The sequence below is a fragment of the Rhipicephalus sanguineus genome, chromosome 3 (genome assembly GCF_013339695.2).
Source record: "Rhipicephalus sanguineus isolate Rsan-2018 chromosome 3, BIME_Rsan_1.4, whole genome shotgun sequence".
In the NCBI taxonomy this organism is placed as follows: Eukaryota; Metazoa; Arthropoda; class Arachnida; order Ixodida; family Ixodidae; genus Rhipicephalus; species Rhipicephalus sanguineus.
The window spans coordinates 149,778,734-149,802,283 of NC_051178.1; the positions used below are offsets into that span (position 1 = coordinate 149,778,734).

The window sequence follows — 23,550 nt, forward strand, 5'->3', positions numbered from 1 at the left end:
TGCACTTAGCGACCAAGCCGTTTTTTTTTTTTTCTGCACATTTTTATTGAAAAGTGCTAACAACTCCTCCGGTGAGAAGTTAGGCTTTTTCGCGTTGTGAAGCAACGTCCGCAGCGTGCATGAGTGCATTAAACCGCCTTTGCAGTGAACCGAACCAGCATGAGAGGCACACGCGAGCGCGCACCTCTCATGCTTTAGAAGGCCTGCTTTAACTTTTTTTCGCTTCGTATACGCCATATTTTTACCGCAGCCGTGTCTAATGTGTTCGTTGTAAAAGTAGGACGCTTTGAAAAATGTTCGCTATATATGGACGCAATTTCAAAGGGTAGCATAGGAAAATCGTAAGTGCACTGAAATATGGTCGTTATAGCCGATAGATCGTTATATCTGGGATCGTTATAAGTGGGTTCGACTGTATATGCAATCTTCATAATGTTGTCAGTGCAGTGCAGGCTTGCCCACCACTTGAGGAAGAAGAGGCTGAGCCCTCCCACTCCCCTCCTCCAAAAACCCCATCTTGGACAAAATATAATGTTTACTACTACTACTACAACTGCACTCAGACGAAAGTACCAAAATAATGACCAGGAAGAATATATGTAACTGTTTATTGAACGAACACGCACCCCAATTGAAAAACAACTCTTAATGATTACATTGAAAGGATGATTAATGGATGATGAACAGAGTCCCTCTGCTCAAGCTTGCCAGCTATTTATACATGTACTACTAGTGCAATCAAATCTTCCAGAGCATGTCGAGAATTGCCAACAGTCCAGTGATGCTAGTGTCATTCACAAATGTACGCCCATAGCATTTACGACAAGTACTATTTGAATGTGATTGTCCTTCATGCAATCAAAGTGACAATAGTGTTCATGAGAGAACTCCAGCCCATTTGCACGGCAATGATAACGTGACAGACTGAAATTCAGTGAGCACATCGTTAGCCGAAAGTAGAACAACTCATGTGATGTGTGGCAATGTGCTCATCCTTGCAAACATCCCAACCAACCACCCTCCTTCGCCGCTAGTATGCCATTAAAGAAAATCATCAGACACTTGCAAGCAGCTGCCAATATGCTCGTCTGACTACTAGGAAGATATGTGGGGAAATTTATTGAGCAAACACAGAGAGTTCTGTCTGAGGTAATAGACGCATAAACTTCAAGGAAAAAGGCATGCAGCTCACCTCAACAAAGTTAGCAAGCAGTACGGGACTGAGTTCCTTTTCCAGGACTGTGCGATTGTGTTCATTGTTGAAGCAGCAGCAGACAAGCGTTGGTAAGAGCACCTGTGTGAGCTCTGGATTGCTGAAGTACTCGAAAGGTAGCGTGCACAGCAGCTGCAGAAGAGTGGGTTGTTCTCCCGACTGTATCACAGCCTGTTCAGAAAAAAAATAAAATAACTTCGCACCATGTGCTAGTACACTCCATTTGTTCTCCAGAACCAAATATACAAGAACCAAGTATACTTGAATTATCTAGCAATCAGCAGAAATTACGTTGAAATAACACATTACAAAGTACTATTTTCGCTGCAGCTGAACCTCACCATGTTATCAGTGTTGTGACTGCTGTACCAGACATGCTGCTCAATGCAAACAGTTGAACAAGGCATGCCTCACACAGTACTACAAGCAGCATGCATCACTATACAGGGCTGACATTATGCGAGTATTCATGGCAGGCTTCATACATTTAACAATACATAGGCAACTTAACAGAGAAACATTTTCCAAGGATAAGCAGAGGCGATATATAGCTTGTGCCTAGCAGCCCTCTTTTAAGAGGACTACTAATATGAAAGTATTTTGTCCCAGTTTTTGTGGTCTCTTAGGTCAGAGGAGACTTCGTAACATGGTGGCATAATTATGGTGAATTTATAATTAAGAATTGGCACGATTATTCGATGCAGTGTCCGATTAATTGAGGCTCTATAGGGTAACTTGAGAGCTGTCCATCAAAAACTTGAAATTAAGACAAAATTTTTGCGTCAGAACTAGGGGTGCGCGAATATTCGAAATTTCGAATATTTTTCGAATAGTGTTTGCTATTCGATTCGATTCGCACTGGAATTTTACTATTCGAACTTCCCAAAAACAAATACAGTCACCGTTTGATTGAAAGTGACCCCTTCAGATTTTATATGCTTCACCTCATTACACTCTCGTATTGCGGCAAAGCTGCCTTTCAAGCTGCGTTACGGTCGAGCTTTGCCAAGACACGTTCAACGTCTGATTGGAAGTGGTCCCTAGATTTTCAATATGCTTCACCTCATCACACCCCGGTATTGCGGCAAAGCTGCCTTTCAAGCTCCGTTACGGTCGAACTTTGCCCAAGACGCAGTCAACGTCCGATTGGAAGTGGTCCCTAGATTTTCAATATGCTTCACCTCATCACACCCCGGTATTGCGGCAAAGCTGCCTTTCAAGCTCTGCTATGGTCGCAAATGTATTGATTTGGGGGCTCAATTAATGCTGTTTTGGACCTGAAATTTGGGCAGGAAGTCCGAAAAATCAGAAGCCGAAGCTTTTTAGCATCCGAAATTTCAGATGTTCTTATATATCGATGTCTATGAGGCAGATTTGGAACTTCGGACTTGAAGGGAGCACACCCTTGTCTGCCACATCAGTTGGGCTTCCACAGAAGTTGAAAGAGGAGGAGTGGCTGAGGAAATGGCATCTTTGCCTATCACGTGTAAAGTGTTGTCGGCAACACTTTGGTTGCGCCAAATCATGTACATAAATAGAATTCGGCCCCTACATTGCCTCATTCTTGATAAGACAACTATGAAACACCGCCCCGCCAGTGCTTCATCAACCTAGTGAAAAGAAACACTTTCATGTTGCTATCTAATAACAATATGCTTAGGAATCCTCTCTAACTTTCTTTTCTACAATTTCGCTCCGAAGTATTCGAAAAATATTCTAGAAATATTCGAGAAATATTCGATTCGATTCGCACTCACACTTCAGTATTCAAATTCGCTTCGCACCCAAAACTTTGCTATTCGCACAGCTCTAGTTAGAACTCAACACAAGGGGCCACTGTGGCAGGCGCGTGTACGCAAGAGATGTTGTACCTCACTGGGACCAAAGTCGAACGTCCAGTCCACGAGAGTGACTGCCGCTACCGCCAACAGCAGTGTGTTACTACTTCGTGGACTTCATTTCTCATACTGTGCAGTTTGTCCTGTTTCTAACTTTGTGTTAATAATAGAGCTGTGCGAATATTCGAAATTTCGAATATTTTTCGAATAGTGTTTGCTATTCGATTCGATTCGCACTGAAATTTTACTATTCGAACTATTCGAACTTCCCAAAGACAAATGCAGTCAACGTCCGGTTAAAAGTGACCCCTTCAGATTTTCAATATGCTTCACCTCATTACACTCTCGTATTGCGGCAAAGCTGCCTTTCAAGCTCCGTTACGGTCGAACTTGGCAAAGAGACAAAGTCCGCTTGGAAATGGTCCCTAGATTTTCAATATGCTTCACCTCATCACAACCCCGTATTGCGGCAAAGCTGCCTTTCAAGCTCCGTTACGGTCGAACTTAGCCAAGAGACAGTCAACGTCCGTTTAGAAGTGGTCCCTAGATATTTCAATATGCTTCACCTCATCACACCCCGCTATTGCGGCAAAGCTGCCTTTCAAGCCCTGCTACGGTCGCAAATGTATTAACTCAAGAAAACGCTGGTTCCAATATGGAGATGAAAGATGTGGCAGAGTTGGGGGCTCAATTAATGCTGTTTTCGACCTGAAATTCGGGCAGGATGTCTGAAAAATTGGACGCCGAAGCTTTTTAGCATCCAAAATTTCAGATGTTCTTATATATCGACGTCTACGAGGCAGATTTGGAACTCCGGACTTGAAGGGAGCACACCCTTGTCCGCCACATCAGTTGGCCTTCCACAGCAGTTGAAAGAGGAGGAGAGGCTGAGGAAATGGCATCTCTGCCTATCACGTGTAAAGTGTTGTCGGCAACACTTTGCTGGCACCAAATCATGTACAGAAATACAATTCGGCCTCTACATTGCCTCACTCTTGATAAGAAAGACAACTATGAAATATGACCCCACCAGCACTTTATCAACCTAGCGAAAAGAAACACTTTCATGTTGCGATCTCACAAGAACATACTTAGGGATTCTCTGCAACTTTTTCTGTAATTACACTTCGAATTATTCGAAAAATGTTTGAGAAATATTCGAAAATTATTCGAAATTATTCGATTCGATTCGCACTCAATCTTTATTATTCGAATTCGCTTCGCACCCAAAATTTTGCTATTCGCACAGCTCTAGTTAATAAATAACAGTCTCACTTCTATGCTAACGGCCCCCACTTGTGCCAGTTTCTGGTGAGTGCTATACCCGAATGCAACCAAGAAGCCAAGTAGCTTCGATACGCTGCACAATCTGAGTAAGCATACCTGGTTGTCCAAGGAAAGCACTGCGAAATGGCCAATTAGCAGCACCACCTGGTGGAGGAGTGCCCATTCCTCCCAGTGAGTGCAGTACCATAGCAGGTAGCTGGCAATGTGGCGCAGCTGCAGGGACATGCCTTCTGCTCCCAGCACAGCCTGCACATGTTTGGCAAGCATACAGCTAAGTGTGCCATCGCACTGCAGAGAAATGGAACTTGACAATTCTTGATGTCTCTTTAGATGAGATTCTTTTATGTTCATACTGTGAGTATGACGAATGAATGACTCTTCATCATCTTTACATATCATCATCACTTGCACGTCTTCATCTGTATATATCATCATCAGTGTGTCATAGCTCGAGCTATGACACACTGATGACAATATGCACAGATGACGAATACCTCCGTCAAAACATCTGTCAAAAATGAGCCGAACTTTCCAAACTAAGTATACTGCTGCACTAACTCAGAACCTCTATTTGCTAATTGATAGTCATTGTCAACATATTTTTAATTTCACCACAAACAAACATAAAAAAGCCCTGTCCGGGGATCTTCAATAGACACGAACCCCTCTTAATATGCAATAGAGAGTTCTACTTTTCCCCTTCAAGGATTACGTCTGGCTACTCCTTCTCTAAAGAACAAAATAATTCTAAAATAATTCCATCAGCTTCTGTGTTTGTCACTTATCCAACATTATATAGATGGCACCAATAGTTGCATATTACACTAATTAACACTGAATATTACAGTATTAAGAGTAACATCCAATATTTCCACACGGCATTTGTGTGTGCAAGACTAGTGTATCCATATGAGAACTTTCAAGAGTTGCCAAGCGCTACGATAACAGTCTAAAAAAGACAATAAGGGCAGTTCTTCTTGTTGGCGCACCACACCATACCAGGAATGTGGCTGACACCCACTGTACAGACACTGTACATGCAAATTGTTTTGTTTCTTTTTTCTTTTTTACTTGCTGAAAAATTTCTTAATAGCTACACTCGTACAGAGTAACTCACTTGGAACATAGCTAAGTCAAGCCGTGCAACGTGGTTAAGCAAGGCTATTGCTGCGCTGGCGACGGCTAACCGTCCCGGAGACAGCAAAGCGGGTGTCTGGTTGCCAGCACGCCAACCGGATGGCACCCCCATCTCCAGCAGCGTCCCATACAGCAGAGACACTGAACCAGCCAGCTGTGTGACTCCGATTGTTGCAGCTAGCTGAGTTGAATCTTCTTCCTTGCGATGCTTTGTCCGGCTGGCAGAAAGAAAAGAAGAAATGTTACACATTTTCACTGACCAATCAACAATCTTTGTAACATAGTTGCCTCCAGGCTATGAGGTCCACTGCCGTGAGGAAATACTACAGAGGTATTCGGCCCGTTCGGAGTTGTTATCTTCACAAGAAAACTGCAGTACACAAACACTTTGCATCCCGTTACCATTTAAAAGCAGTTGATGCAATTGATTACTGAATAGCGCTGGACAAAGCTACCTTAAGTTGCTGAGCAATTGCAGTGGCCAACTGTCAGTCCCAGCAATGGAATCAAGGATACACATCTCCCGCCATGAGTTATACAACACCCCCTCCCCTTTATTTTTTCTACTGTTGTACTGTTGCTTGTACTGATGCGAACTTTATCACGGTGCATAGAGTGGCATGGTAGTCTCAAATTCTTTCAAATACTCTTTTTTTGCTTGCCCTATTTTTCATCATCTGTAATACTCCTTTGAAAGGATAAAAAGAGAATTTTTTGCATTCTTGACTCTTTTACGCAACTTATGCGAGTACACCATCATATGTCAGCATCGTTGACGCGTACAAAGCTAAACAAAAGAAAGAAAGAAGTATGGGACAAAAGCGATAACTTCTGCTAAATCAAATTTGGATAGGCTTATACGCTTGAGAAAATGGGGACACAGACCATATAGTAATGGTTTCACGAGCAGCACAAAAGTAGTGATCAATGCCAAAAACAGAGAATACAACTGCTTAGTTATAATCTGGTGATTATTTGTTTATAGTCGGCTGATCTTTCAGTGACACTGAGCTTACGAGCTCAGGAACACTGTTTCAGGAAAATTAAAAGTTTATTTCATCATCATTTCAGTAAGAACCAAGTGAAATGTGATATACTGCACGCCAGAACCTCAGCAGGCGCCACTGAGGACCTGTTTACGAAATTTTCGCACAATCTCTGCACCTCCTTTTCGAAGCCTTAAAATAAGGGAAAACAATGCATGAATTATGCGAGTAAGTATGGTTTGTTTAACCAACTGGCCCAAGTTCACACTCACACAATGGCAATGCTCAGTAAAAGAAGCAAAGAATAAATAGTATCTGAAACATGCACAAAAAGATGCCAACCATTTCGTGATGATGCAGGCCAGGCAGGCAACAAACTCCAGTGCCTCCACAAGAAACTCTGTCAACTGAGGGGTCTCAGAGCCACGCACTTTGCCCACGCATTGAGAGAGTTTGTCAACAGCCCCGATGCTAACCGAATAGCTGCAGTGAAGGGTCAGAAGACAAAAATAAGCATCACGTCAGTGAATGAAGCAAAGACCGAAGAAAGCACAGCTTTTTGCACATGTCATGCACGCTAGTTGCAATACCACTTGTTTCCTGTCACTTCTAACCAGCATGGTATGAAGTATGGTCCTTCATTTTCAGGTAAACCCCCAATATAATTCTCAATTTCTGCACCCCAAGTAAGATTGACAAATATCACGTTCAGCAAAGGAGTGTCCTACCAAGTCGGCCACGATGGTCCGCATACTAAAGACTGACTCTCAGCACTGGTAAACAATCAGCGAGATTGCAAGTGTATTCAATAAGCTTAACTTAGGCTTTGTGACTTATTTTTGCGTCCATTAAGTTCTGATCACCAAGAAAGAGCACTGACCATCTTACCTGACAACATCAAGCAACCTGTGAACAAGGTCTTCAGAGGCCATCAGCTCAGAGTCTGACCGAATGACACCCTTGAGTGCTGCCCTTATGAGCCCCACCATAGCAGGCACTGTTGAGTCCTGGCCAGGCTCCAAGCAACTGCCAGAGCTTGGAGCCCAGTCATCGGGAACAATGAGCTGTGCAGAATGTGCAAGAACATGAGACAACATGGCTAGACAACACTGATGAGTCTCTCAAGGCAAGAACAGTTACACAGTCAAACCAAGGTATGAAATACTCAAATAGAACTGCGACATATTTCTGTATAACGGTGATTCTAAATACAAAATAATGTGAACTTTGCTCCTTGAGAGCAGGGAACCCCAAAAGTCTCACGTAAATGACAAGATGAGCGATCACTCTGACTCACATTAAGGCGGTGTACAAGAATGTCCAGCAGGAAGCCAACACGGTTACTCAGAACCAGGTAGTCACAATTCGTGGGGCTCTTCTCACAAGATATCTTCAGCACAGTGCACGCCCGCACAAGGCACCTGAAAGCACGCAAGTAAGAACAATCATTGTACTCTCTTCACGGCGCGATGTTAACAGTTACAAGGAAGGGAAGATGCAGGCATTCTCACCTTGGAGGCACAACTGGCTGCAGCTCGGCAGTGGACTTGAACAGGCAGCCAAGCAGTTCAGTGAGGCAGGTGAGGCCGCCCAGAGCACGCAATGTGTCCCCCTCTGGGCAGCCTCCCATCATCAAGGTGCGTTCCAATTCACCCAAGGCTCGATCCAAGCTCGACACCAAGGCACTGTCCCAAGGACCCTGCCCCTGACTGCTCAAGCATCGTGACACTTCCTTCACGGCTTTGCTTAACCTGAAACGCAATAGAAATAGCAATAGTTAGCCTAGGGTGGTGGGCATGATTCTGTCACCACCACAGATTGCACAGTGACTAGCAAATGTTCAGTCAGACAGCAATAAGCCATCGAAGCTACTCTCCGAGTTTTGTTCTGTGCATACAAAGCCGAGCATCATGCATTGCAGTCATCACATTACTGTTCACTATGCCGTAAACAGCCTTACCACTGCATGAACAGCGTTACAACTATTTTACCTCTGCTGCTGGTGCACGCTAGGTGCCCATCAGAAGTATACCTGTCTTAGCACAACTGTGAAGTGACCCTCCCGGGAACCTTAGCTATAGTACATGTTACATCAACTTAAGTGGAGTGCACGACACATCATTGCAATTAGAAAGACAAAACATCCTACACTTTGTGCAGCACTGAGATAGATGCATCACGTGATCACGCATCACAAGAAAGAAAATGGTTGAAGTCACTTTGAAAGAACAGCCTGTAACTGGTTTCCAAGTGTTCTTCAGGTTCACGTCAAGAGACAACCAAAGCAAAAAGTGAATTTCACCTCTGAAGATGCGAGATAAACAAGAGGAACTAATGGGCCCAAATTTTTTGTTAATTACGACCACATGAACTAAACAGACAATGAACCAAATAAAGGTGTAGGGGGAACTCATTGTTCTCTCTAAATTGGATGTATGAATATTAAGAAGATGAAAAAGAAAGATGGACTTGTTGTCAGTTGATACTCTCTGGAAAGTATCTCGTGTATGTGATCATGCAATAATTTAACAAAACACTTTATTTTTTAATATCCCAAAGACAAAAAGATTTAGAAAAACATTTTTAAGTATCATATAAACGATCTTAAAATGTCTTCCAGCTGAAATTATCTTATACTCATAATAGAAAGAGGCAAACGAACAATAATGTGGGCTGCCAAAAGTAATGCTGGTGATTTCCATACAATCAAAATTAGCTTTTGACTAGGACACATATCTCCTACCTAAGTGCGGTTGAATGTATATCACCACCCATGTGATGAAACATGAGAATGCGGTAAGGTGGCCTTCATTGCATATTTTACTAACAGATATGACAAAACAGAAGCTTTAAGCAGAATGAAGCAAGAGAGCACAGGGTGCCTTTGAAGCAGCAGAGATTATTGCAAACCATGCCAGTAATCACAGGCTGCATTCTTCATCTCTTCATGACTTCGATTCTTATTAAAGGGGTCATGAAGCACCCCTTGGGCTGATTGAAAAAACACATCCTGCGGAAAGCTGACACGGCTATGAACTGCTCTGCCAAATATTACAGTCGTGCGCGCCGCGTAATGGCCACAAAAGTTGCCGTTTCCCCAGGCACCCTCTTTTCAAACAGAGGCTGGTTCTCACTCTCGTCGGTGGGCGGGGCGTCTGTCCGCTGTACGTCGCAAGAGACATAGCATGCTTATTGGCCGATAGCCGACGTAAATCGAGAGCGGCGTTCGGATCAGATGCGCTTCTTGCCGCGGGGTGCCGCTACTTGCCGGCGCCGCACTCCTCAGTACACGGTAGCCGCACTCGCGCAAGCGAATCACAGCGGGAGGGCGATCGCGTTTCATGACGCGCGCTGGCGTAACTTCTTTCCCCCATGCCATCCCTCCCTGTCTAGCTTCCAGTGCGCTCGCCGGCACGAGAAAAGAGAGAAAGCGCTGGGAGCGTGCACCAAACCCCCGTAACTCCGCTGATTCTTGACGGATTCGAGAAATTTTTGCGGCAATCGATTCGGGAGGCAGTACACTTCGATACTGAGGCCATTAGATCATTACTTGGAAAAGTGGTTCATGACCCCTATAACATTGATTAAGGAAATGGAAAGTAGATAAGATGAAAGAAATGACATACAACCCATCAGAACAACTTTTGGAAAATCAGTTCTAGATCAGGAAAAATTGTGGACCAGGAATTTCACAGTTCAGCAAAAAATTCTGCACTAGGGTGAACTTTTCCTCAACTGAAAAGCTTCCTTTCTGAGAAACACGTGTGCTTCCTCGTAGCTTTATGCTGCAAATGAATGGATGGCAATTTCTTTTTCTTTTCAAGCGCAATTTTTACACTTAACAGTTCTCGAGTACACTGTAATCAGTTTGAGCCACGGTAGCCATCAGCCAAGCAGAATACCAAGTCACACAAAGGTTAAAGTGCCCTCAAAAGGGACAAGTGGTCAAAACCAATCAGACTGGCACACAGTAGCCATGCCACATTAGGCCTTCGCTGGATCAACTTCAGGCACTCATATTACTCTAGGCATAAATTAGTCTGCTTACCTAAACTTGCTCTTCGGTTCCATGACCTTCGATTTTTCTGCAAAGGCCTTCTCATACAATTTCCCCCTGCGACATGAAATAAACACATTCCATTTTGCAATAAAGAATACATTATTATAACTCTTACTGATATTTTCACTCTAGCTAAGACTAACAAAAACTGACTGGCTAAATGAAACATTCACTCAATTTCTTAGCGAAATAAATAGGTTAGTAGTAATTGCCTCAGTACAACGATGCACACTTAGCTATCTTTGGCGTTAACTTATATGAATATGCAATGCATTCACAGACTAATGTGCCTGTAAACACTGCAATGTCAAAATAACGGCATTCTCCACTCATTAATTGCCTGTTCCAAAAACATTTAAAATGTCTATTAGCATTGACTGCACTTAAACAAAAGCAATACTTCATGCAAGATTGAGACCCAAGCACTAGTACACACCTATACAAATCCTACTTCGTCTTTTTTTTCCAGCAGAGCACAATGTAGAAGGTGCCACTTTGAAATGCATTTCAATGTAGTCATGTTGCTTGCAATACAGGTTCTTTAATTCCATGGCCACTAAGTTGTCCACTGGTGCACCATATGGATAACTTTTTGTGTACTGCACAATTTCAAAGGCAGAGCCCATTTTTACAGCAGAACAGTGCAAACTAAGGGGCAGTGAAACAAATGGGACACAAGAAATGACAGTCAGTGTTGTGCCCTGTGTGTATCACTATCCAGTAGTTCACGCTGTTCTGCCATAATGTTCATGAACCAACTTGCCCACCTATAAAAAACCCTTGAGCAAAATCTATCCTTTCGGCAAGAGTGATTTTAAGTTCATTGAAATGTGCATCGTAACATACAATTATTTATTGTTATTATCAATGCTACCAGTTACAGATAGTAAAGGAACATTTAGACAATCTTCAAACAGGTATTTAAGAAATAAGTGTTGAGGATGCATAAGGTAGCCAGTTTTCTGGCACAACCCCTGTGGAAGGGTTCCAGCCAGGTCTATGACTGGAAGAACTCGTAACATCTACTGCTGAACAATTCAGAGCACGGACACCTTAATGAATAAGAAACATAGCTGACCTGCTAGTCATCTTGTGCCTCAGCTTCTTGCACCGTTTCCGGTGTGCTTTTTGTCTTTCCCTATCCAAGGCTATGCTGGGATCAAGTTGGTCAGCTGAGGCGTCAACAATGTGCTTCAAGTTGTACGATTCCTAAGAGAAAGTGAGAGAGGGGGCAGATCTGTTTTAACACATTTCACCCTGGCATTAATGAACATCTGTATGTGAAAAAATAACAAAAAGCAGGTGACATCAATCAAGGGGTTCAGTGTTACCAAGCAGCAAAGACACTGTTAGGGACACTGTAGCAGGGGCATCGGGGCAAAATCGATTGCCCAGTGTTGTTCTATGTGCACCCAAATCTTAACAAGCTAGCACATCTTGCATTGGGTCAGTTTCTGTGGCAAGCACAGATGGGAATTGAAGTTGCAACCTAATGCTTGGCAACAAGGTGTAGCAATGGGTTGCAAAAATGGCATGCAGTTCTAATTGAACTCGTTGGTGATGGGCACAAAATGGCGGAGTGGATGCCATAACAATGATAATAACCATAGCAGTAATCACAATAGACCACTCTCATTAGTGGATGCTCACATAAGTTCAGCGGTGAAAAACTTACCAGCTTTTCAGTAGAAGGAGCCACTTCCTGGTACTTCTCACGAATTGCTTCCTGATGTTTCTTTCCTCTCAGGTGACTGAGCAGATACACTTCTGATCCAATCTGCAAAGTAAATTACAGCAAGTTGCTGAATACTAAAAGCAGCTTACGTACACTACATGCATCCAATTTAATTGCAATGACACAGACTCTCGTTCATAGGGCGGTCCAATGTGGCACACCGATAATCTGACACCAATACCACTTATGGCCTTACTGAGCCTTTTATGACCAATGCCAACCAAATTTCACTGGTCACTGAACCCTACCAACTACATAAACGATAAGTTCACCTATTCGATTGGAGTGTTATACTTACCAATACATTGCAGAGAGAACAGATCTTCTTAGTGTCGTATGGCTGATGGTGGGGAGCATCATCGTTGTTCGAAGAGCATTTGCGAACACTTAGCTCAAAAGCTTTCTGTCTGATTTGCTCAATGTTTTCTTCATGTCTACGAGCACTTTCTTCTTGCTGTTCAAACAGAGAAAAATATCTGCCTTTTAATTCAACAATACACAGAAGCGGAAAGGTCATATTTATGGAATATTGGCAAAGAAAGCATTAAAGTTTATCACGCTTTAAAAAGTCCACATTAAAGCAATTTCACAAGGAAGGAAATCTGGGCTAGTTGGTTATAGTTCATCTTCGATCAGCTTACAGCGCAAGAAAAGACGAGGACGCAGACCAAGGATGTGTGTCGTCACATCCTTGGTCTGCGTCTTCGTATTTTCTTGCGCTGTAAACTGATCGAAAATGAAGATAAAGCAACTTCCCTAAAGTAATTTAGTTCCATTGCTACATTATATAGTAGAACTATGTTGATATTATAACAAGTTGTCCATTTGAACTCTGATTTAACAAAACTTTATACTTAAACTTTCCAGCAACCTTCAGGTGCACCGAATGAAATCAATGGTTTGTACAACTGCTCTTCATCCCACACCAGTTTTTTCCCTACGAGCCTCACACTAAGAAAGACATTCTTACCGAAGTGTCTGGTTTATTCCATCACACACAAAAAAAGAACAGCTTAGTATCATTGTATTTTGATAACAGAGCAAACATGCTATTCACCTTTAGCTGGATTTTTTTCTGAAGCTCTTCTGCTGCAGCCAGTTGTGCTGCATTGACGGCAGTGAGACGCTGCTCCCTCTCTCTGCAGAAACAAAGAAGAGGTGTAAAAAGGGAGTCAGCAAGCGTTTTAACGGCACAGGAATACAACATATTTGACGCAGCAGTCAATATGTTGCGCCCTATTAAGGTAAAATACGTGGCCTAATGACACAGTTCAAACTAGATATTTTCAGTATTCTGCATCGTAAATGTATGAACCAGACCCTTGCACAGACAAGGAACCTATTTATGACGTTCTGACATGATTTCATGTAGAAAACCATTCACTCCAAGTTGATGAAGACTCTCTCACCTTTCCTTCTGTTTCAAGAGGCTTTGGCGAAGCTTTTCTTTCTCAAGCTGCTGCAGCTGAACTTTCTCATCTTTCAACTTCCTTTTCTCTTGTATTTCCAGCAGTTTGGCCTGACGCTCAGCCTCAAGAACTTTGCGTCGTTCCTGCATACACATTTTATGCGTTACATTGTTCACGCTCTCTCTCACATGCTCGCACGCTGTTTGATGATACAGTTTTAAATGAAAGCTTAATAAACCAGGGTCTGCTACTGAAATGTTTTTTCACATAATTTGTACCAGTCAAGCAACACGAAGTAAAATCACACTCACTTGTAGCAACTTGAAAATCTTCTATCATTTCAAATAATCTCACTCCCAAAGGCTTGTGTGATTAATGCAGAGCCATTTGGAAGAAGAATGTGCAGTTCGGCAAATTGCATTCATTACCAGTCACACATTCCTTAACAGCATGCAGTGTGGAACACGCAGAAGGGGACCATGCCGCAGTGAAAGCAATCTGTAGCTATCGCAACAAAATATTTCATCTGCGACTCACTTCGGCAGCTGCTTCTTTTGCAGCTTTTTCTTCTTGCCTTCTTTGTCGTTCTTCCTGAAATGTGAAGGCCGGGGAAAGAACTGTTGAAAATCAAATGACAAAATGCGCAGTTCAAGCATAGCCCGGAAGTGCCAAGCCCCTGCATTGCACAGTAACGTGGCAAGACATGTCTTGAACGAGGCATGAGAAGCCAAAGCACCGTGCAGGTTTTTAGGATAAGCATGGACCGTCCAAAAGTCCCTAATTTTTCACTGAAGCACATAGTCAGTGCACATGGACGTAGCGGTGGTAACAAAACGGCCACAAGTAGCATTTGTAAGCCAGGTTAAAACTTCATGTGCTCCATGAGCAATGCCTTTACATATCGAAGCAACTACAACCAAGCCAGCCATTTATAATGAAATGTCAGCCACCTGTAGATAATGTTAAACTGTCTGCATGAGCAAAGCAAGTGTGACGATGTTGTACCAAGCACTGAAAATGAGGCCCGGTTCATGAACATGCAAGTTAGACATAATTCATCGCAGTCTCAGGGCTTTGAAACAGAGCCATTAACAACATTGTGTTACAGAACGCGCATGTGTTGTGAAAGGCAAAATTTGTATCTTTGTGGTGCTGAATTTCTAAAATTGTTTTGCCACTCAAAAGCACAATGTAGAGATACAGTATGTTAATGCATAACATATACAGCCCCATGTCTGCAGATCACGAAACAGCTAACAACAAATATATATATATATATATATATATATATATATATATATATATATATATATATATATAAGGCTTAAATGCGGAAGAGTAACTTCGGTTGCCACAAGGTTAGAAGTATAAGGGTATATGCGCCTTCATAAAAAACAACGGTTTATTTTGTCGACGTTTCGATCGGAGACCGATTTTCATCAAGATCGGTCTCCGATCGAAACGTCGACAAAATAAACCGTTGTTTTTTCATGAAGGCGCATATACTCTTATACTTATAAATATATACAAATGGGGTCAGGGCCTCAGTCAGGCGCATGCTCGCACCTTCAGCCCTCAACCCTTTGGTTTTCTGTAAGAAAACTATCAAAAGTGTGAATATATATATATATATATATATATATATATATATATATATATATATATATATATATATATATATATATATATATATATATATATATATATATACACGTATCACCTGAATCCACTATTCTGAAGAGTACACTGCTACCTACAGCGCAGTGATGCTGACTGCTGTGGTACATTAAATTATCCCGCCTTCTTTGTATTATTACACACTTTGCAGTAAACCTGTGATGTTCTCACAACTAATGTGCAGAAATCTCAGCCACCGTGAACCAACGTGGCCAGATTACATCATTTTGATGTCATGCGTACCAGCTCAAGTCAATGTGTGCCAATCTTTGCAGCTGATCTCGATTTCGACTGTTGTACTAAACATCGTATCCAGGCAAATGACAAATAACAGGTTTGTCAACGTGGATTTTTGGGCTAGTTGGTTATATGCTTCAGAATGGGGCATAGCGCTAACACACACGGACGAGGAAGAGACAACAGGACAGGCGCTAACTTTCAACTGATTGTTTATTTCCGAAAGCAACGGTATAAATAGATCCGTACGCAAAGCACCACTCATCGCCCATGAAAACCTGCAGTGTCAAGAAAGGCCAATTCATTAGCAGTGAGCGCCAGCGACGGGCAGCTGACACAGCTATCACCGGCCCTCGTGATCATGGCGGCTTCCACAATCTCTCTGGTAGTCTTATCTGCATTCCTATATACGACTGTGCACTCGTTAAACAACGCTTGACACCCACAATCATTACAATGCACAGACACGTGCCCATCACGATAACGGCCCAACTTCTGCTTGTGTTCCCTTAGCCTATCATTCAGGCATCTCCCCGACTGCCCAATGTAGACCTTGCCGCAAGAAAACGGGAACAGAATGTGTGAAGAAACATCAGAATCCATTTGTGCCATGTGTAAATAATGCAGTGTATCGGTTCCCGTTTTCTTGCGGCAAGGTCTACATTGGGCAGTCGGGGAGATGCCTGAATGATAGGCTAAGGGAACACAAGCAGAAGTTGGGCCGTTATCGTGATGGGCACGTGTCTGTGCATTGTAATGATTGTGGGTGTCAAGCGTTGTTTAACGAGTGCACAGTCGTATATAGGAATGCAGATAAGACTACCAGAGAGATTGTGGAAGCCGCCATGATCGCGAGGGCCGGTGATAGCTGTGTCAGCTGCCCGTCGGTGGCGCTCACTGCTAATGAATTGGCCTTTCTTGACACTGCAGGTTTTCATGGGCGATGAGTGGTGCTTTGCGTACGGATCTATTTATACCGTTGCTTTCGGAAATAAACAATCAGTTGAAAGTTAGCGCCTGTCCTGTTGTCTCTTCCTCGTCCGTGTGTGTTAGCGCTATGCCCCATTCTGGAGACAAATAACAGGTACTGCAGCAATAATTAGTACAACTATGGCATGCAGCAACCTCCACTCAGAAACACCTCATTGCACTTTCATGTAAAAGCTCATTGCGTTATTTTCTTTCATGGACCTACGTGAGAGAAGTTGCGTACTTCATCTCCATAGCACTCCCGATAAGCAAATTTTGACATAAAAAAGTACGCAGACAAGAAGGGTGACAGCACGAGCATACTTTGTTATTGCACTTCTTTCGTTGTTTTTTTCTTTTAAAGATTATTTCCCGATATTAGCAAACTCACCCAACAACATACTTTCTGCTACGACAGTATTCAGCTATATATGGTAGACTAGGCACAAATACATGGCACCTTAAAAATGCAGGTTTTTGGTAACGCAGCTGATTCAAGTAACGAAAGAAGCGTGAAAACAAATGCATTTGGCCTAGAGATCGGAACTAATGCCAGTCCTATTCAAGGATGCAGATGCAGAGAGTGATATCTAGCCACCTGAATATCCTGCAGGCGAGCCTCATGGTCCTTTTCACGTGACAGAAGGTCAATACGCTTGTTCTGAGCCTCCAGGCTGTTAATGAAGGCTATCTCATTGACCTGCACAGGGCAAAAGATGTAAATTGCTTTCACTGAATACACATGAATTTTTTTTTAATTGCAAAGTCCCCAGAACCTTAACTAAAAGCTAAAATTATTCATTATTTAAGGCACACAGATCAGCAGATCAGTGATGAAAACTGCGCCACAACTTGCAGACCGACAGACCTCATATCACACGTAACAATACGCAAGTGTCTTGAAGTGGAGATTTAAAAAATGCAAATATTCCATAACAGAGATTAAGATATTGTATTCTAATCTGCTCCCTTCTTTACAACAAAAGTTATTCTAACCTTCAGCATTAGCAGAACTTTGCAACCTGTCGGGGGCGACTGATTTACCAATAAGGGTTGCGTGTTTTAATAATAATAATTGTTGGGGTTTTATGTCCCAAAACCAGGATATGATTATGAGGGGCACTGTAGTTGAGGGCTCCGGAAATTTTGACCATCTAGTGTTCTTTAGCGTGCACCTAAATCTAAGCACACGAGCCTCTAGCATTTCACCTCCACTGAAATGCAGCCACCGCGGCCAGGATTCGATCCTGCATCCTTCAGTTCAGCAATCGAGCACCGTAACCACTAGACCACTCTAGAGAGCGTGTTTCAATGTGTCATCCACATAGTAACATGGACTTTTGGGATCCACATGATAGTGACACAAAGGGAGCAGCACGAATCAGTCAATGAATGCAAGTTCGCTAATTAGCTCTCATGACCCAGAGCTCCATATGGATTATGAAGAGCTCTGTGCCAGAGCATTACAGTAGTTCTTTTTAATTATTTTATGTTCTTCAAATGGTTGTCAAGTTTTCCGCCCATGGATGCGTTAGCATTCCACCTTCATAAGCATGCAATTGGTTTGACCGGACCTGAACTCAGCACAAAGCTCCTGAACACTGCAGCTATTTAGTCACCATGGCAGATCAATGCTAATTATGTACTGATATTTAAGCTAAATTTACAGAAAGCAGATAACAATGGCAAAGCATGGTGAGCAGCCCAAAAGTGGTGCTCTGTTAGAAACAGATACCATCAAACAAAACTTTAAAAAGAAAGAACGCAAGCAATGGCAAGAGAATCACATGCAGCTATGTGAGCAAGAAATTTAAAGCATTAGGGGTGAAGGTGATGCGTACCAGGGGTAATGGGAAAACAACAAGACAACCCTTCGCCCTCTATCGCTCACAAAAATTAGTAGACACACATTCAACCATGTCTTTTTTTCTTTCTCTCTCTCTCTCTTTTTTTTATTGTGAGCACTCATGCTCACTCCCTCTCCCAAGCACTCAGATCTTGTCTTGCTCACACGCTCTCATTTTAACTCACATCCATTCAAATGCTAACAATTATTCCCACTCATGCTGAATGGGTTACGTCCAATCACAGTAAAATCCAATGACAGTCTGTAGTGCTCCTGTTCAACAAAAGCCTGCTCACATTCACCAATGCTTTCTCTCACTCCCTATACATGCCTACCTAAACTAGTGAGCAATGACTCAACCTTGCTGGCAATCACTTTGGGTTTCTCATGCAATGACAGTCACTCATTTTGACACTCCCATTTCCAAGCATTCATGTCTACTCAACAGTACGAAAGAAAACAGCATGAGAGAATGTGAGGGCCTTGCCATCTCCAATCGTTTAATTAACAAACGATTCCTGTACACAGTGCCCTTTTCCTTACTGATACAGCATACAACTAGAGTGACTTTTCATACCTTATGCATTGCAAAATCAGTTTTAGTACACTTTCAGTGATAATAGAATGTAATGATCCTGTTGATACCAGCCTTTCTGGCTCATCCATTCCCATTCCTGGGGTTTGACTAAGAATAAGCACATACCCAGAGCTGCCGGAGTGTACCTCACTGGGCTGGTTGGTACATCGTTACAATGGGAACAAACAGCGCTAGACATGGGACAGTGACAGAATGACAGAGAAGGCACTGAACTAACAACCACTGGTTCATTGTTGGGAAATACAATATATACAGAAGCTTCACGCCGATGACCAACAAAAGAACACAGTATCATAGTATCTGTGCAGAGATATAAAAGAAGTCATCACGCCACATGCGTCGGCTGTCGTTCCATCACCATCCCGTGTCTAGCGCTGTTTGTTCCCATTGTAACATACCCAGAGACACATATGAATTAGATACACCTCTTAAAGAATGCTAATCGCACTAAAATGTGCATGTTAAGTGCATAACAGAAGACTAATGGGTGGGTACACTGACCTATCCTTGTCCTGCAGCAGAACCACGTTGGCAACAGTGATGGCAACCATAAGATAAAAAGCATGCAAAGATGTGGGCAGTGTATTCCTACCTTCTCTTCCTCATCGTGGGCCCTCTTAACTTTATTTTTCAGCTGAAGCTCCCGCTTCTCAGCAGCTCGCTGCAGTCGCTTCTCTAAAACTAGTCGCCGTTGAAGCTGGAGTTCCTCCTGTTGAGCTTTCTTCTCCTCCACCTAGTGTGCACGGAAAGAATCTTCGCTGATGAGTATGAAGTAAGAAAGATAAAGCACGACAATACAAAGTGAAAACAGCAACATGCAAGTTAGTGAGAAGCGAGTGAGTAAAGCATACTACCTTTCTTCACCAAGCCTGCAATGCTCAACATATAGGTTTCCCTTTTCTTTTTTTACTTGGTTTCCAATACATTCAAGAACACCCATTATGTGCATTTCCTATTATTATATTGCAGATGACAACTTTAGCTAGAAAGAAGGGTCAATGATGCATGCTGCATATAGCAACTATTGCTGAGTGATAATCTGTGCACACCGAGTGTTCAAGATATGGTTGAATATTTAGACTTTCAACCGCACGATAACATGTCCCATAAACATGCTGTTCAACATTTCTGACTCTTCATTAACAATAAGCTTGACTTAGCTCATTTTGATTTTGAACTAAATGATTATTTCTGACTCTGCTTGGCCGATCACTTGCTAACTCAGCTACCAAGTTGAGTGCAGAGTTCTATGCCGGTTTGGTATGTTCAAAGTTCATTTAGACTGCAAAACTGTTTGCTGAATGTGTAGTCTAGTAAAGTCATTAAAAGGACAGAACACTTTTTTTTTTCCAATTTCACTGCAACACTGAAAATCTTTCCATGCTGCAGCATTCATATAGTTGTCCACAGGCACCTTCTGCCTGTCTACACTAGCCGAAGACAAAGTTAGCAAGATGACTGCACCTGACCTTCTTTCTACACAAGCTTTTGACATTCACCATCTCTTAGACAGTCATCACAATATTTTTTACTTTGATGGCCACCCTTTAGTACAAGCTTCGGTGGTCAGCTATCACATTTACGTTGGACAAGCCTAACCCATACACCAGCACTTGTACTGTGAATGACAACTGTGGTCACCTTGAACTAAATCAAAATAAGAAGACACCCTCCATCCAGCACAACCATCTCATGAACAAGGTAAGACAAATAAGAAGAAAACAACTCTGACTACAATACTGCAAGCCCCCTCCCCCCTCATTTTTCTTTTTTATTTTTAATACACAGAGCAGGCAGGATTAGAACTGTGCTTTCGAGTTACATCTTTACGATCACCTATCACAGGAATTTACTTGCCACATGTGCTACCGATAAATCGAGCAATGATTGCAATCACTTTTCGAGAAGAAAAAGCAGGAAACAGCAATCACGAATTTCTTTCATAAATAAAAGGCGATGGTTTCAGAAGTGTTCCCATCATATTTTAACAGTTTCATAAGCTTGAATTTCGTTTAATTCGAACTCAGCGGGCATCCCCAAGAAATTCTAATGAACAAACTTTTACTGTATTCACTATGAAATTACTTTTACTTTAGAGAGTAGTGTAAAAACTAGGGGTGTGCGAATATTCGAATTTCGAATATTTCGAAGCTCCGTTACGGTCGAACTTTGCCAAGAGACAACGTCCGATTGGAAGTGGTCCCTAGATTTTCAATATGTTTCACCTCATCACACCCCGCTATTGCGGCATAGCTGCCTTTCAAGCTCCGTTACGGTCGAACTTTGCAAAGACACAGTCAACGTCCAATTGAAAGTGGTCCTTAGATTTTCAATATGCTTCACCTCATCACACCCCGGTATTGCGGCAAAGCTGCCTTTCAAGCTCCGTTACTGTCGAACTTTGCCAGGTCACAGTCAACGTCCGATTGGAAGTGGTCCCTAGATTTTCAATATGCTTCACCTGATCACACCCCGGTACTGCGGCAAAGCTGCCTTTCAAGCTCTGCTACGGTCGCAAATGTATTAACTCAAGAAAATGCTGGTTTCAACATGGAGATGAAAGATGTGGCAGAGGTGGGGGCTCAATTAATGCTGTTTTAGACCTTCGGGCAGGAAGTCCGAAAAATCGGAAGCCGAAGATTTTTAGCATCCAAAATTTCAGATGTTCTTATATATCGACGTCTACGAGGCAGGTTTGGAAATCCGGACTTGAAGGGAGCGTACCTTTGTCCGCCACATCAGTTGGGCTTCCACAGAAGTTGAGAGAGGAGGAGAGGCTGAGGAAATGGCATCTATGCCTATCACGTGTAAAGTGTTGTCGGCAACACTTTGGTTGCACCATAAGTACAATTCGGCCTCTACATTGCCTCATTCTTGATAAGACAACTATGAAACACCACCCTGCCAGTGCTTCATCAACCTAGCGAAAAGAATTACTTTCATGTTGCTATCTCATAAGAATATGCTTAGGAATCCTCTCTAACTTTTCTTTCTGCAGTTTCGCTTCGAAGTATTCGAAAAATATTCTAGAAATATTCGAAAAATATTCGATTCGATTCGCACTCACACTTCAATATTCGAATTCGCTTCGCACCCAAAATTTTGCTATTCGCACAGCTCTAGTAAAAACCTTCACAAACCTTTTTAGACTGATCTCTGCAGCGCTGTGCTTTCTCTTCCCGAATGCGTTCCCTCTGCTCCTGTGCTTTGGCTTGCTTTTCCTTGTGGCGTTGTATGGTCTCAGACAGGGATCTGAGAACAAAATATACAGTAATTCATATTTATATAAGCTGTCTCCATAAAGATTGCTGCAACCAAGCCATTCCTTCATTTTTCGAGCACAAGTTCAACATAAAGAAATACTACTTTATGGACACAGAATATTGTATCTCAGGGGCACTAAGTACCACCAGATTCTGCTGGTTTGGTCACCAACACTGTTACTTCCGTGTGCATTTGCTGCAACTTGGTATTCCATAAAGGTAATATGTATAAAGAATTAAAGATTAGTTAAAGCACTGTGCTGTGATTAGCACCAGACTTCCTTGACACCTTTGGCTAGCAGCACGATGGGCAACATATGAACTGACAGGAGAGTCTCCGTTTTTACGTTCACAGATGATTTTTCTTTTCCACTATAGCACAACCCCTACTGGCTGAAGATATGTTCAGCAGCAAAATTTCACGGCTGGCGTACCACTTTCATAGCTCAAGAAGGTTCAGCCACATGGCTATGTTACTAGCAGACTTACCTCCATGCAAAAGCTGTGCGAAAGCATAACTCACCTTTTTCGCGTTGCACAAGACAGTTTCTCGTGCATCTGAAGTGCACGTCCTGGTGTGCGCAGTTCAAGCTCCTCCAAGCAATCCATTTGGTCACCCCAGCTCAGTCCCATGTCATGAACCATTTCCTCAGCTGCCATGAAAGAAAAGTATTCAACAGAATTTAATAAAGAGACATCACTTTTCATTCTTGGCTTAATCTCTTTATAGGCATTTCGTTTTTGATCAATGGAACAAGAAGTCAGCAGAGAAACAAGGATATCACAAAATAAAACGGAAACTTACTGTTGACGTCGTAGGAACAGCTGTGTCAGTGGTACAGTGAGGCAAACAAGAAAATACCGACTACTGTATGCATAGCAGAGATCTATGCAGCAGCAGAGGAATGTGCAGTGCTCTATGACGAGAAATGTGACAACTGGCCTGCATGGTCACTAGCGCTTACCAGTAATTGTACAGTGATAAACGGGGCACATTACAGTGATGATATATCATGAAGTCATAAACAATGGACAGAGTGCATAAACAACACACAAACACATATGACGAGGCATACAGGCGCTGTTGTCAATTGATTATGCACTGTTTTAGATGATCCCGAATAACCAATTAGCCTGAATATCCATCTTTATTTTATCATAACTGGTGCAAAATTATTCTTTTGTAAAACAGACCTTCAAGTGCTGCTCTTGGACCTCCACGACATCCTCCTCAAAAGGTGACATGGGCTTCGGTTCCTGTAATCAAGCAAAAGTGCAATAAGTAACAGTTTTAA

General features: G+C 42.4%; 1 protein-coding gene across 1 annotated transcript in view; it reads right to left on the bottom strand.

Moving 5' to 3' along the window:
* Window positions 1-1,102: 1,102 nt before the first annotated feature.
* LOC119385965 (S phase cyclin A-associated protein in the endoplasmic reticulum-like) overlaps window positions 1,103-23,550 on the bottom strand; it is a 35,376-nt gene continuing 12,928 nt past the window's right edge. The window contains exons 9-27 of the mRNA XM_049414175.1: window positions 23,446-23,512; window positions 22,779-22,908; window positions 22,133-22,244; window positions 19,585-19,725; window positions 17,147-17,248; window positions 14,203-14,256; window positions 13,666-13,808; window positions 13,314-13,395; window positions 12,555-12,710; window positions 12,197-12,298; window positions 11,600-11,730; window positions 10,510-10,575; window positions 7,973-8,212; window positions 7,759-7,882; window positions 7,350-7,525; window positions 6,804-6,944; window positions 5,456-5,693; window positions 4,435-4,584; window positions 1,103-1,384 (exon numbers count right to left, since the gene is read on the bottom strand). Coding sequence (XP_049270132.1) covers window positions 1,118-1,384; window positions 4,435-4,584; window positions 5,456-5,693; window positions 6,804-6,944; window positions 7,350-7,525; window positions 7,759-7,882; window positions 7,973-8,212; window positions 10,510-10,575; window positions 11,600-11,730; window positions 12,197-12,298; window positions 12,555-12,710; window positions 13,314-13,395; window positions 13,666-13,808; window positions 14,203-14,256; window positions 17,147-17,248; window positions 19,585-19,725; window positions 22,133-22,244; window positions 22,779-22,908; window positions 23,446-23,512 — 2,622 coding nt within the window. The 3' untranslated portion in view covers window positions 1,103-1,117. The remainder of the gene's footprint in view (window positions 1,385-4,434; window positions 4,585-5,455; window positions 5,694-6,803; window positions 6,945-7,349; window positions 7,526-7,758; window positions 7,883-7,972; window positions 8,213-10,509; window positions 10,576-11,599; window positions 11,731-12,196; window positions 12,299-12,554; window positions 12,711-13,313; window positions 13,396-13,665; window positions 13,809-14,202; window positions 14,257-17,146; window positions 17,249-19,584; window positions 19,726-22,132; window positions 22,245-22,778; window positions 22,909-23,445; window positions 23,513-23,550) is intronic.